At 43.2% G+C, this 14,913-nt stretch overlaps 1 protein-coding gene across 1 annotated transcript in view; it reads right to left on the reverse strand.

Annotated features, from left to right (window-relative positions):
* Positions 1-14,913, reverse strand: part of BAIAP2L1 (BAR/IMD domain containing adaptor protein 2 like 1) — an 81,473-nt gene that overhangs the window by 19,996 nt on the left and 46,564 nt on the right. The window contains exons 4-7 of the mRNA XM_064296031.1: positions 3,593-3,654; positions 3,426-3,497; positions 1,971-2,105; positions 1,181-1,333 (exon numbers count right to left, since the gene is read on the reverse strand). Of these exons, the coding sequence (XP_064152101.1) occupies positions 1,181-1,333; positions 1,971-2,105; positions 3,426-3,497; positions 3,593-3,654 (422 nt within the window). The remainder of the gene's footprint in view (positions 1-1,180; positions 1,334-1,970; positions 2,106-3,425; positions 3,498-3,592; positions 3,655-14,913) is intronic.

Below are 14,913 nucleotides of genomic sequence, written 5' to 3' on the forward strand. Positions count from 1 at the left end.
CATCTGGGGAGTCTGATTTGCTGAGAAGGACATAGGCACAGCTCCTTTGCTAAACGAATGTACCCTCTCCCTCAGCCTGAATACAGAGTTAAGACTAATACAAAGATAAGAAATGACTGAAAAATAAAAGGGGAGGATGGGGCAGTCTGTATTAACCCCCACTATGTTCCCAGTGGCCCCAGAAATGCCAGTCATGGAAGTTCTAGAGGAATCTGACTGCGGGCTTTGCAGAAAGAGAAGAGATAACAGCACTGCAGTCCCAGAACCAAAGGCAGGGGGTCCCTCCCTCGGCCCTCCCAAGCCTGGCTCTGTTCTCCTGACTGAACTCTCAAAGGTTCCCCAAGGCCCTTCAGTGAAGCTTTCTTGAAGCTCTGCGCATAGCAAGCCCACTGTTTTTCCTTAGACCATGTTTATTAGGAGTGGGCCGCAGGGTGCTGATGTAAATCAGAACGGAGGGCAGGCTCCCCTGACTGCAGCCCTGACACACCTTGGCAATGCTGCCCTGTGACCACACCCTGGCCTGCTTCTCCAAGGAACCACCAAAAAGACTGGTACGCCTTAGAAATGGGAAGACACAAATGTGCTTGATGTCACGTGAATGGATGTTCATGGCCTGGGGTACAATATCCAGGATACCACTATACACAGACTCAGAAGTGTAGCATCTCAACACGATTCAGAAGGAAGTGGACGCACGGCCCACGGAGCCCACGGTGGCCCTGGGGAGGGCACCGTGGTCAGGATGCACCCCCAGAGCCCTCCTCAGAACCTCCCCACCAACTTAGCCATAGGACTCAAACGGGTCTGATAGGTAAGAAATAGGAGGGATAGATATACAGAACCGTCTTGACGCCACCGCCACCACCAAGCTGATTCCTTGTGAGAAAATGAACAAGTGGCATTTTTCAATTATGAGGCATTATGTCAAAAGGGATTTAAGATATGGATGCACCACTAAATTAACTAAATATCGTAAGCAGCAGACACCCAACCGTTTCATCTACATTCCTAAAAGTTCACGTATTTAAGGTACCAAAAATGCTTTCTCTAGAATCGTCTCAGGGCACAACAGCCCCATCACTTTATGCTGAGACGTATGTGGAAGTTACAGCATTTTAAGGGCATTTAAATATGAACTAAGATGATTAATACACACAACACACTTGGCCTTCACACCCACCTGTAAGTGATAACGGTGTATGTGATTTGCAAAACTGCAGTGTTTGTCAACCAAAAAACAGAAGCGCCTTTTCTCCTCAAGCAGAGCTTCTTTGCAACCATCTGCAATAAATTTCTGGATTTCACACTGGCGAGAAGTAACGGTTTCCACATACTAGGAAAATAAATAATAATTACCCAAGTATGACACGAGGAATCAGAGAGCTGCCCAGCCTGGCATTTATCTCCCACTGTCCTTCCACTTGGTATATTTTGATGATGGAGCACGTACGAAATGTAAACACGCATCAGACAAAACAAAGCTGTAACCCAATTTGAGCACATAAAATCACTCTCACTAAGATGCCTGACTCATATGTGGAGGGAAGTTGCCAAAGGCTTTAGGTTTCCACTGTGCAACCTGCACGAAATGTTACTTTGTATTTCAGGGATGTGATTATGTTCTATCAGAAAGAAAAACGAGCTTTGGAACCAGAAAGTTCTCAGCTCAAATCCTAGTTCCAAATGCTAACCACATGACTTAACCTAAGCCTGTTTCCCCATCTGTAAAATGAGGACAGTCATGCTTAGGATGAAGGGTCTCCTCCCCTCCCTGACTCAAGAGAAAACGCCAGAGCTTTTAGGAAGTCACCAATTATTCTCAACTGCACAAAGCTCTGCAGCGTTGGCTCTTATTAAATCAACAGTAGCGCACGGTGAGTGGCTAAGTACAGGCTGCCTAAGTCAGCAGCCCCCTCTGCTGTACACACTGTCGACCACATAACAAAACCAAACATTACTGCAAAGCTCACCTCAATTTCTTTGTGCTCATATTTGAGTGCATTTCGTCCTTCACTTTTCCTTCTGATCTTCTTCAACTCAGCTTGAGATTTCTCCAAAGAAACTAACTTGTTTCTGTGTTCTGTTTGGTATCGTTTTAGAGTTGCCTGAAAGTGAAGAGGTATCCTCCTAAAATAACTGCAGCACCATACCAACCGCCACGCGGGCACTTCTGCTAACACCTCCCTGTGTGTGGTTGGCTGGGGCCCTACACGCCTCACCCCCCACCTCTGCTCCCCCAGCCTTCAGTTTTAGCGTTTGCCTGTTCTCAGGCCCCCTGTTTACGTGAGGGGACCTTGATGGAACTGGCAGTTCTCTGAAGACAAAAACGATGTCTTCCCTTTGTATTACTCCTCCTTTCCTCAAGGGTTTTTGGACACTGGCTGGTTGGTAAGTGCTCTGGTGAATAAATAAACAACATTCAGTCACGTTCCTCAGTGTTTTGTGATTTACCGTTTCAAGAAATAGAACGAACCAGTGCAATGCCTTACGGTTATTTTGGGAGCTATGTGACAGAGTGTTTCGGAACACAGGTCTGGAGCCAAACGGACCTGGATTAGAATTCTAGCTTCACCTGTTATTACCTGGGTGATCTCAGCAAATTACTAACTTTCGGTAAGATCCACTTTCCCCTCCAAAATGTAACGTGAGAGTAATAAGAGTGCCTACCTGAAGGAGTTTTTGTAGGGACAAAAATCAGATAATGTGTGGAAAGTGTGTGTCATCAAACACACCTCAGCAATCGTACCTGGCCCTGCGGCCTCCCTCCACAGGTGCACAGAGCACACGCGGGTGCGGACAGCAGGCTCTCTGGGGCCCCACCAGGGGTACTTTTGGGGTAACTTGCTCCACTTACTGCTACATAAGGGTCACAGTTGGGTGGGAAAAAAGGAGACTTTGGGTGGCAAAAGAAAGTAACTACTGTGTACTGGAACTGGAGGGCCAGGCTGAAGACGACCTAGAGAAGATGCTAGAATGGACGATACTGGGGTGATGCGAGAGAGACACCAAGCAGGAGAGGTCTCCGGAAATCAGACCTGGGAGCCCCAGGCAGCGTTCTCTCTCACATGTCTGCCGTCCTACATGCTGACTGGTAAAAGCAACAATTGTACAAACACTGCCACAGAGACTGAATCACCTACAGTCTTTCCTGAAAATTATTCTTTGCAAAAGCAGTATGATGTCTTGCAATGCTTTTTCAATGCTTTTTCACAAAGACCCCAAGTGTTAGCAAAAATGAGCCCACTCTGCGCAGAAGGACCCTGCCAGTTTTATGCACCATGCAGCCACTCAACGCCAAGTTCCGCCAACGTTTGTTGCTGTTGGATGAACACTGGGGGAAGGTTCCAGGGCCGAGACAGCAGGCAAGTGCCACCTCCCTGAACGCTGGGCCCTCAGGGGGCAGAGGAGAGAAACCCTGTACTTACATGCATGTATTTTACATCAAGCTCTGTCTTCTTCTCCAGCTCCTGTATAATCTCTTTATGGAACTTCTTGAACTGTTAAGAAAAGGAAATCAAACAGCGCACACTAAATTTGAACCTTAAAGCAAAATTAGAAAAAAAAATTGTAAATATAAAAACAATTTACATACATTTTCATCAAGACTCTCATTGAGTTTCTTGTGTGTACTTGAAATCTCTATAAGAACATGCCCTGTGAACAAAACCAGACATGTCAGGGGAAAAGCCATGGCATAATTCTGTAAAAATATGAAGGCTAGGAAAAGTGAATGGACGCAGCACAATGCTGCCCTCAGAGTGTCTACGCCTCAGGACACTGCATCCACATGGGTGGGTTTGAGATGGACAAAGCTGACAGCAAACTCACTCTACAACATTGTTAACCAAAAGATGCCACACTTGTCTTCAAATTCACATTGCTTTCTAATATACTTAAGGACTAGACTGAATCCTATATAAATCCGTCACTGTCAAGTTGATTCTGACTCATAGCGACCCTATAGACATAGCAGAACTGCCCCACAGAGTTTCCAAGGCTGTAATCTTTATGGAAGCAGACTACCACATCTTTCTCCTCTGGTTAGCTGGTGGGTTCGAACCACTGACCTTTCAGTTGGCAGCCAAGTTCTTAACCACTGCGCAACCAGGGCACCTTGAATCTTAGATATCTGGTTTAGGTCATTACAGTAACTAATTACTATAGGATCAAATGATTTATTTTTCCATAATTTGCAAAATACACTGATGATCTGTCAGGCATGAAAGTTAAAGGTTATTTTCTTTTTCTCGTATTAGCTCTGGAAAATATTAATGTTATGGGCAACTGCAGCAGGGACAGTGCTCTGCCTTGTACCTCCTGGGACTACACCAGTTCTGAAACAAGTATGGTCTTACGGTGGGAGAGAATGTTCCAGACAAAGGAATCTTCCTCCAAAGAGTGGTGATAAGAAGACCACTTGGCTTGCAGAGCACATGTCTGCTGCAGTTACGCGGCAGTGTGCTGTATCTCTGCGTTCTGCTCTGAGAAACGTGAGCAGCAACCTCCCCACCAACTTATCCACAGGACTCAAACAGGTCTGATACGTAAGAGATAGGAGAGACGGATACACGGAATCATTTGACACCACTGCCATCACCAAACCAAACCAAACAAGAACCAAATGTGCTGGATGCATCATCCCACAGCTCAGTGACAAGCCAAAAAGAAGGAATACTTCTGGCGAACTGGAAGGCCTCAGATGAGGAGAATACGGTGGTAGAACACGGAGAAAGAGAAAAAGGCCTCTACTGTCCCCTCTATTCAAATGACTCTACCATGCCCTGTTCCAGCAACATTTTAAGGTATCTTACTCTAATTGCAGCCCAGTCTTTCCTCTCATCTTTAGACTCAGAAACCCAATCTTTTCTGGAACCATCCATCTGGATGTTTCATTGTTGTTATTGTTAGCTGCTGTCCACTCATGACGACTCCACGTGTGCAAAGTAGAATTGCTACACAGAGTTTTCAAGGCTGTGACCTTTGGAAGCAGATCGCCAGGCCTGTCTTCCAAGGAGCCTCTGGGTGGGTTCAGACCACCAAGCCTTTGGCTAGCAGTCAAGCGCTTCACCATTTGTGCCACCCAGGGAGCCTAGATGTTCTCTGGGTGCCTCATACTAAACATGTCTACAACAGAACCTGCCAACTACCCCAGGCTCTCTAATCTCAGCCATCAGCACTGCCGGTCAGGCAATCCTGAGGGTCGACACCTCCCTTACGAGTCATACCCAGTGAGAAAGACTCATTTTCCTGTGCATGTGGGGCCATCAACTTGGGCCTCCTCGAGGGTGGATCCATGCCCCTTCCTCATCCTGCTTCCTTTGGCACATGTGTACCAGCCCTTCCCAGGCTCTGGGATCTCTTTCCTGCCCAACAGAGAAGGCAAGTGGGGATGACAGGTGAAGTGTATGTCCATCCAGCCATCTGTCCCAGTACAAGTGGGAAAGGATTCTCCCCAGTCACATCCATCCACACAAACACATTCAAATCCTGCCCATCTGGCCTCTTAAGTTTCCCTTCATCACCATCCCTCAACCACAGTCCTGGCTCAGGCCCTTATCATTGCTTCTCAATGGGTTTCCTTGGCTCCCGGCTTGTTCTCTTCTAGCTCATCTTCCTCATGGAGGCCAGGGATCTTTCCAAAATATAAAGGTGACACGTCACTCCCCTGCTTCCCCTACGGTGCCCCAGACACTCCTCAGTAATACCTCCAAAGCCTGCCATGAACAATGCTGCCTAAAACTATGGTGGGTGGTGGGGACAGACTCCAAGTCCCTGAGCACAGTGTGATCCCAGGAACCTCTGACAGAAGAGCTTGCTGGAGGAACCTGAGCATGAGGGCAGAGACAGTCCAGCTCTCGTGGTTTCACACCAGGTTACAGGGTGCTGGTCAACATCTCTAATGATGCGGACTTCACTGACCCCATAGTTAAATTCTCTTAAACTCAATAAAACACAAACAAACCAGAAATCTTCACAAAAGAAGCCTTCACAGGACTGAGATATACCAAAAAACAAAACCAAACCCAGTGCCGTCGAGTCAGTTCTGACTCATAGCGACCCCTACAGGACAGCGTAGAACTGCCCCACAGAGTTTCCAAGGAGCGCCTGGTGGATTCGAACTGCTGACCATTTGGTTGGCAGCCGTAGCACTTAACCACTATGCCACCAGGGTTTCCGACTGAGATGTACTTACCTTAATATATCATTTTATATCAGCCATTTCAGATATTGAAATAATCTGAGTTACTTTCACATATACTTAAAAACCCATCAACAACTTGCTGGAGACGAAAAACAAACTACGGAGGGGGGATAACACTTCAATTATCTGAGTATCAAGCACTCTATTCCTGGCAAGTCGGATCTACTTACAAAAAAATGTCTAAAAATAATACTGCTTAAATCATTCAGAGTGATTCAGGCTAAAAGCAAAGCATTCACTTTGTGTGTGTGTGTGTGTGTGTGTGTGTTCTCTTTTGTTATGAATTGGATTGTGTCTCCCAAAAATATGTGTTGCAAATTGAACAGAACAAGGGGATACTGCGTGATTTAAAGTCAGGAAAGGTGTGTGTCAGGGTTGCATCCTTTCACCATACTTATTCAATCTGTATGCTGAGCAAATAATCTGAGAAGCTGGACTATATGAAAAACGGGGCATCAGGTTTGGAGGAAGACTCATTAACAACCTGCGTTATGCAGATGACACAACCTTGCTTGCTGGAAGTGAAGAGGACTTGAAGCACTTACTAATGAAGATCAAAGACCACAGCCTTCAGTATGGCTTGCACCTCAACATAAAGAAAACAAAAATCCTCACAACTGGACCAATGAGCAACATCATGATAAATGGAGAAAAGACGGAAGTTGTCAAGGATTTCATTTTACTCAGATACACAATCAACACCCACGGAAGCGAGCAGTCAAGAAATCAAACGACTCATTGCACCAGGCAAATCTGCTGCAAAAGACGTCTTTAAGTGTTAAAAAGCAAAGACATTACCCTTGAGGACTAAGGAGCACCTGACACAAACCATGTTTTCAACCGCCTCATATGCACGGAAAAGCTTGACGATGAACAAGGAAGACTGAAGAACTGACACCTTTGAATTTTTGTGTTGGCAAAGAATACTGAATATACCATGGATTGCCAAAAGAAGGAACAAATCTGTCTTGGAGGAGGTACAACCAGAATGTTCCTTATAAGCAAGGATGGCGAGACGACATCTCACACACTTTGGACATGTTATCAGGAGGGATCAGTCCCTGGAGAAGGACATCATGCTTGGTAAAGTAGGAAAAAACTCATAGTAAAGTAATGGGTGAGTGAAAAAGAGGAAGACCCTGAACAAGATGGGTTGACAGTGGCTGCAACAATGGGCTCAAAGCATAGCAACAATCATGAGGATGGCACAGGACCGGGCAGTGTTTCTTTTTGTTGTACACAGGGTCACTATGAGTTGGAACCGACTTGATGGCACCTAACAACAACAACAAATGCCTGTGGTTAAGCACCGCTAACTGAAAAGTCAGCGGTTCAGGCCCACCAGCAGCTCTGTGGGAGAAAAGTCTGCTTCTGTAAATACTACAGCCTTGGAAACCTATCGGACAGTTATACTCTGCCTTATAGGGTCACTATGAGTTGGAATTGACCTGACAGCAACAGGTTTGGTTTTATGCTGTGGTTATAATCTCATTTGGGAATGGGTCCTCTTTGTTATACACATGAGGCAGGATTAGTGTAGGGTGTATTTTGAGTCAATCTCTTTTGAGATATAAAGGAGATTAAACAAGTGAACAGAGCAGAGATGGAGGAAGAGAGATGCCAAGCCACGTGAAGATAGCCTAGGGGTAGACACTCAAAAGACACAAGGGCCTTCCTCCAGAGCTGACAGAGAGAAAAAGTCTTCCCCTAGACTTGGCATCATGAATTTGGACTTCCAGCCTCCTAAACTATGAGAAAATAAATTTCTGTTTGTTAAAGCCACCCATCTGTGGTATTTGTTATAGCAGCGCTAGATAACTAAGACATCTTTCATGAACTTTACTTCTACGGCCTTATATATTGTGGACCTCTGAAAAGTGTGTTGTCAAAACAGAATTAAGTGCTACTGTGAGCACTCTTGTGAACGTCAACACTGTCGAACCTGGTGCTCTGGCTTGAAGGCCACGTGGCCAGACAGAGAATTCCCCCGTCACCCTCGTCCCTCCCTCCAGTGGTTTCCCTCAGGGTGCAGAGAAAAGGCTCTGTGAAACAGCCCATTCATGCTGCAGGTCGGGAATGGAAAACCTGACCTTGTGCTTGTTATTCTTGTCCCTCACAGTTCATGGAATTTAGATGCCCACCTCATAGCGGCAGCCACTGAATCCTAGGTCATAAAAAAAGATTTTAAAAGTTTTTACTGTGATTATGCAAGCTGCCAAAAGTGTATCTTGAAATAGAAAATGAAAACGGCTTTTATGTTCAATCCACAGAAGTTTAATATTAAATACAGCAAGTGTTACTTTAGGTTTGCAATGTTACACACCTTTGTTTACTTTTAGTTCTGTAGCCCACTTTTTCATAAATTACATTTAAGAGACAAAAATTAGGGGGAAAAAAAAAATGTGGCGTGGAGAAAGCCCAGCCCAGATTCTAATGGAGCAGGTCTAACTATCTAATTACATGCCCAAACGCAAACTGACTTGTCGAGCCCAGAAATACACATCACATTATATACTGGATCAATCATTTTTTTTTCTCTTTCAGGCTTTGAGTCAACATTCTGGGAAGAAACTCATAGTAATTACAGTAATGTGACTCAATCTGAATAAATTATATTCTTAAATGAATTTAGACTAAATAAGACCTTTCAAAACCGTGATTCAATGTAACTAAAAGACAATGTCTACCACCAGTTTTCCCCTAAAATTCCTACAAATCATAGCCGATAGTGGTATCACCCTAAATCTAGGGGATAGGAACAAGTATGTCCAGTATGTATGAAAATATTAGATAAAGGGATGCATTTAGCCAAAAGTAAGGACTTAAAATATTAAATAACAAAAATCAAGAGTATTACTGGTATGGACACATAGAAAGCTTTGGTCTGAAATACAGATTAGTCACTGGACTATTGATACACTTTCTACTAGATGATTCTTCAACTTACGGTATAAATTTATTAGAAGAACCACACAGAGGTTACTAACGTTCCCGAGCGGCCCAGAACATGTGCCGAATACGTAGGCACAAGATTCTTCATTTATATTTGATATGCAGATACACATTATTTCCAGCGAGCACAGACCAACGGCTGAGTCACATGCTGCTTTGTACTTGTTACCACAGGTGGAATCAGACAGTGACCTGCTGCTGGCCTAAAATTATACCACATGGCTTAAAGAGAACCAACGAAAACGTCACTGGGAAAAGGATATAATTTTTTCTGACAATTTTCCAAATACCAAATGGGATGAGAAAATATGATGGAAGTAGTAGCAAACCACACACAGATGGGACGTACGCAAGTATGGATGCTAAATGTTAGTGCCACCAACACTGAATTAGTGCAGAGGCACATGAGTAAACCACGAACATGTGACCAAATTTGAAAGGCTTTGCCAGCCTCTAAACACGGCTCTCCATGGTTGTCCACCCACAGTCCCTGGAGGTCGTCAGAGGCACTCTCCTCTACTCAGCATCAGTACTATATGAGGAAATAATGTAACAATGCACTTACTAAATATTCCTTCAAGAGTCTAGCTTCCGACTTAACCCACTATAGTACTACAGTTCTAACTAATATTTTGCATAGAAAGAATAATTATTCTACCATTGGCCGTAATTTATCCCATCTTATGAAAACAAGTGGGACAAACAGAAGTTATACAACGGTATTATACAGTGTTCTAAAGGTCTTCCGTTGTCGGAAATGAAGCTAAAAGTGCCAAGTAACAGACTATGATAAGAATGCATGTTAAAATCTCTAGGAGAGCCACTGAAAGAATAAAGCGCACCTAACTATCAAGCTAATACAGAGGGAAAAAACAACCAAAAAGGACGAGAGAAGAAATAAAGGAAGAGGCAATAGAAAGCAAAAAATAATTACACTGAATATAAATTGACTACATACTTCAATTAAAAGATGAAGACTGTTAGAATTAAAAAACCAACTATATTCCTCATATAAGAGTCACAACTTAAAGATACAGACCCCGGACACCCTTTTAACTCAGTACTGAAGTCATTCCTGAGATTCACTCTCCAGTCAAAGATGAGACAGGCCCATAAAACAAAATGAGAATAAATGGGTATACCAGCCCAGAAGCAGGGACAAGGAGGCAGGCGGGGACAAGAAAGCTGGTAATGGGGAGCCAAGGTCAAGAAGGGGAGAGTGTTGATGTCGTGGGTTGGCAACGAATGTCACAAAGAATGTCTATTAATTGTTCATTGAGAAACTAATTTGCTCTGTAAGCCTTCATCTAGGGCACAATAAAAAAAACAGAAAGGTTAAGAGTAAAAGAATGAAAAAAGATATAGAGCCAAGAGTAACCAAAAGAAAACTGATGTAGGTATATTGATATTAAACAAACAACAACACGGTCAAAGTAGACGAAGAGGGCAGGGGGCATTATTAGGCATAAAAGGTCCAATCCATCTGAACAACACAGCTCTACATGTGTATACAGCTAGTAACATGGTCTTAACATACTTACACCAAAACAGAATTACAAGGAAATATAGATACTGAAACCATTCCAAGTATGTTCTTTAAGCACTACACAATAAAGCTAGAAATCATTAACAAAAACATAAATAGAAAATTTCTGTAGGTTGGAAATTAAGAAACAGACTTCTTAATAACCCGCAGGTCAAAGAAGAAGTCACAACAGAAATGTAGAAAGTATTTTGAACTAAATCATGATGAAAATACAGCATACAGAAACATGTAGGATGCAACCTAAAGTTACTGTTAGAGAGACATTTATAGCCTTGAAATACATAAAGCAAAAGCTGACAGAACTAAACAGAAGAAGAGAAAAATCTACTTTGTTGGAGATTTTAACACTCTTCTCTCAGTAACTGATGGAACGAATGGACAAAAACCCAGGAAAGACATAGAAAATCTAAACACCATCAGCCAACTTGATCTAATTGAAATTTATAGAACACTACACTCAATGACTACAGAGAACATGCTTTTCAAGTGTACATGGGGCAGTCACTAAGATAAATTATATGTTACACCATAAAACAAGTCTCATCAATTTCAAAGGACTGAATATAGAGAATGTTCTCTGACCACAACAGAAGTTAGAAATCGTTGACAATATGATAGTGAGAAAATCTCCAAATATTTCGATATCAGGATATGGATATTTATGGCAATAAGAAACAATCTCAATCTAAATGATAATGAAAATACAATATATCAAAATTTGTAGAAGACAGCTAAAACAATGTTTAGAGGGAAATATAAAGTTCAAAATGCTTATGTAGGAAATAAATATTTAAAATCAATCATCTAAAATTCCATTTAAAAAAGTCAGAAAAGAGCAAATTGATCCCAATATAACTCTGGTGGCGTAACAGTTAAGTGCTCAGCTAACTGAAAGGTTGGCGGTTTGAACCCACCCAGCGACTCTGCAGAAGACAAGACCTGGTGATCTGGTCCTGTGAAGATTACAGCCTAGAAAACCCTAAGGGACAGTTCTACTCTGTCACATGGGGTGCTATGAGTTGGAATCGACTTGCTGGTACTCAACAAGTATAAGAAAAGGAATACATATAAGAGCAGAAATCAATGAAATAGAAAATCTATAAAGTTGATAAAAGATTAATAAAACTGATAAACCCATAGCAAGACTGCCAAGAAAAAGAAACATTCCCAATACCACAAATGAAAGAGAGGACATTATTATCAATCCTACATAGAACAAACAATCCACTGCCATCGAGTCAATTCTGACTCATAGCAACCCTACAGGACAGAGCAGAACTGCCCCAAAGGGTTTCCAAGGAGCAGCTTGGTGGATTCCAACTGTCGGCCTTTGGTTAGTAGTTGTAGCTCTTAACCACTGCACCACCACAGCTCCATTCTACATAACAATAAGAGAATATTACGAACAATTTCATGCTAAAAATTTAACTTAAAGTAGACAAATTTCTTAAATACAACCTGCCAAACTAATACAAGAACAAAGTAAAGAGTTTGTAATTAAGAACCTTTCCACAAAGACAACTCGAGGCTCAGAAGGCTTCCATGGTGAATTCTATCAAATATTTAAGAGAAAAATATTATCACTTTTATACAAACTTTCAGAAAAGAGGGCAGCTTAACCCTGATAGGGACATTACAAGAAAAGAAAATTACAGACCAATATGCCTCATGGATTCAGACACGAATATCCCTTACAAAAATTAACATAGTGAATCCAACGGTACGTAAAAAGAGTAATACATTATAATCAGTGTGTTTTATCCTAAGAATGTACAGGTTTAACATTCTAAAATTAATCAACACAGTCCATCCCAATACAGAATAAAGGAGAAAAATCAAACAAACACTTCAGATCTCTGTTGCATTTGGGGTACCAGCACCACAGGGCACAGAGCCTTCGGCAGGGTGGGCCCTCTTGGGCAGGGGAGCCCTCTCAGGCAGAAGGAACCCTCTTCGGTGGAGCTGGCACTCTTGGGCAGGATGAGCCCTCTTGGACAGAACTTACCCTCTCAGGCAGGGCAGGCAGGGTGAGCCCTTTCAGGCCGAGGGAGCCCTCTCGGACAGAGCTGGCCTTCTTGGGCAGGGTGAGCCCTTTCAAGCCAAGGGAGCCCTCTCGGACAGAGCTGGCCTTCTTGGGCAGGGTGAGCCCTTTCAGGCCGAGGGAGCCCTCTCGGACAGAGCTGGCCTTCTTGGGCAGGGTGAGCCCTTTCAAGCCAAGGGAGCCCTCTCGGACAGAGCTGGCCTTCTTGGGCAGGGTGAGCCCTTTCAGGCCGAGGGAGCCCTCTCGGACAGAGCTGGCCTTCTTGGGCAGGGTGAGCCCTTTCAGGCCGAGGGAGCCCTCTCGGACAGAGCTGGCCTTCTTGGGCAGGGTGAGCCCTTTCAAGCCAAGGGAGCCCTCTCGGACAGAGCTGGCCTTCTTGGGCAGGGTGAGCCCTTTCAGGCCGAGGGAGCCCTCTCGGACAGAACTGGCCTTCTTGGGCAGGGTGAGCCCTCTTGGGCAGTGGGAGCCCTCTTGGGCAGGGTGAGCCATCAGCTGTGTCTCCATCCTTAACCACCTGGAGCCAACTCCTGGCAGCTGTAGACTCTATCACCAAGGTTTAGCAACCCTGAGGCCCCGGATCAGAGGATTCCAGGCCATGAACAATAATTAAAAAAAAAAAAAAGACACTTTTGTTTACAAAATTTTCACTTCACCAAGCAAGGAGCTACAAGAACAGACTATTTGGGTTCAGTGCCAGACACTTGGCAACCCAAGCTGTGAGGATTAAATGTCCCAACAAGCGAGATGGGCCATGATCAAGACACACATTGAACATTCCACGTTAGATTCCTTCGAGCTTCCTTATCTCTGGTAAAAGGTGGGAAAGAAAGGGAGTGATGGCGGGGAAAGCAGGAAGTTGTCATGGCCCACTTATTTTGGGAGTTTTAGGGTTAATTCAGCATGTCAGGTATATGGAAAGTTCACAGGTTTATCGGGTTTTACTTATTCTTCTCTCAAACCTTACAAGTCCTCCTCTTATTTTATTGTGCTTTAAGTGAAAGTTTACAGCTGAAGTTAGTTGCTCATATAAAAATTTATACACACATTGTTATGTGACCCTAGCTGCTGTCTATAATGTGACTGTGGACTCCTCCTTTCCACCCCGGACTTCCCGTGTCCATTCAGCCAGCTCCTGTCCCTTTCTACCTTCTCATCTCGCCTCCGGACAGGAGCTGCCCATTTAGTCTCGTGTATCTACTTGAACTCTCTTCATGAGTATCGTTTTATGTCTAATCTTTGTTTTAAGAATTGGCTTTGGGGATGGTTTCAGTTCTGGGCTAACAGAGAGTCCGGGGTTCCTTCAATTTTGACCAATAAGTCTGGTCTTTTTATGTGAATTTGAGTTCTACACCCCACTTTTCTCTTGCATCCTCTTTCTTAAAAAAAAAAAAAAAAGTTTTATGTTGCTCTCTCTAGCTGCTGACTTATTTCAATTTTTTTTTCAAACTAATTCTAAACATATCTGTAAGAAGTGCTTAAAAAAAAACATTACTATTATCCTTTCAACAGGGCTTAAATCTCAAGAACTGCTATTAGAAAACATTCTAGATATTTTTAACATCATCTTCTCAGCAAGGTACACAGCAAACATGAACTGAGAATAGCAACGATGTAGTCTTTCAGTATCTAGTTGAGATGTCTTTTCTGAAAAGTAGAACCAAGTGCTATGTCAAGGAGTGAGGAGATTCAGGGAGTAGATGATAACGTAATTCCATTATTAAAAAACCAAACCCATTGCCGTCAAGTCAATTTCAACTCATAGTGACCCTACAGGACTGAGCAGAACTGCCCTACAGGGTTTCTAAGATGTGGCAGTCTGCTTCTGTAAAGATTACAGCCTTGGAAACACTATGGGGCAGTTTTACTATGTCCTATAGGGTCGCTATGAGTTGGAATCCACTCAACGGAAAACAACAACAACATAGGGTTGCTATGAGTCAGAATCAACTCGACTGCAACAGGTAACATTAAGGAAGCAGATCGCCAGGTCTTTCTCCAAAGGAGTGGCTGGTGGGTTTGAACCAACCTTACAGTTACGGTTAGCAGGTGTTATTTAACCACTATAACACCACCTTAATTCCGTTATTAGGATTGATAAATTGATTCAGGAAAGAAATGAAAATGTTTATTTCCTACTTCACTTTTGATTACCAACTAAGGTAATCTAGCTTA

This window comes from Loxodonta africana, chromosome 12, assembly GCF_030014295.1.
Source record: "Loxodonta africana isolate mLoxAfr1 chromosome 12, mLoxAfr1.hap2, whole genome shotgun sequence".
Lineage (NCBI taxonomy): Eukaryota > Metazoa > Chordata > Mammalia > Proboscidea > Elephantidae > Loxodonta > Loxodonta africana.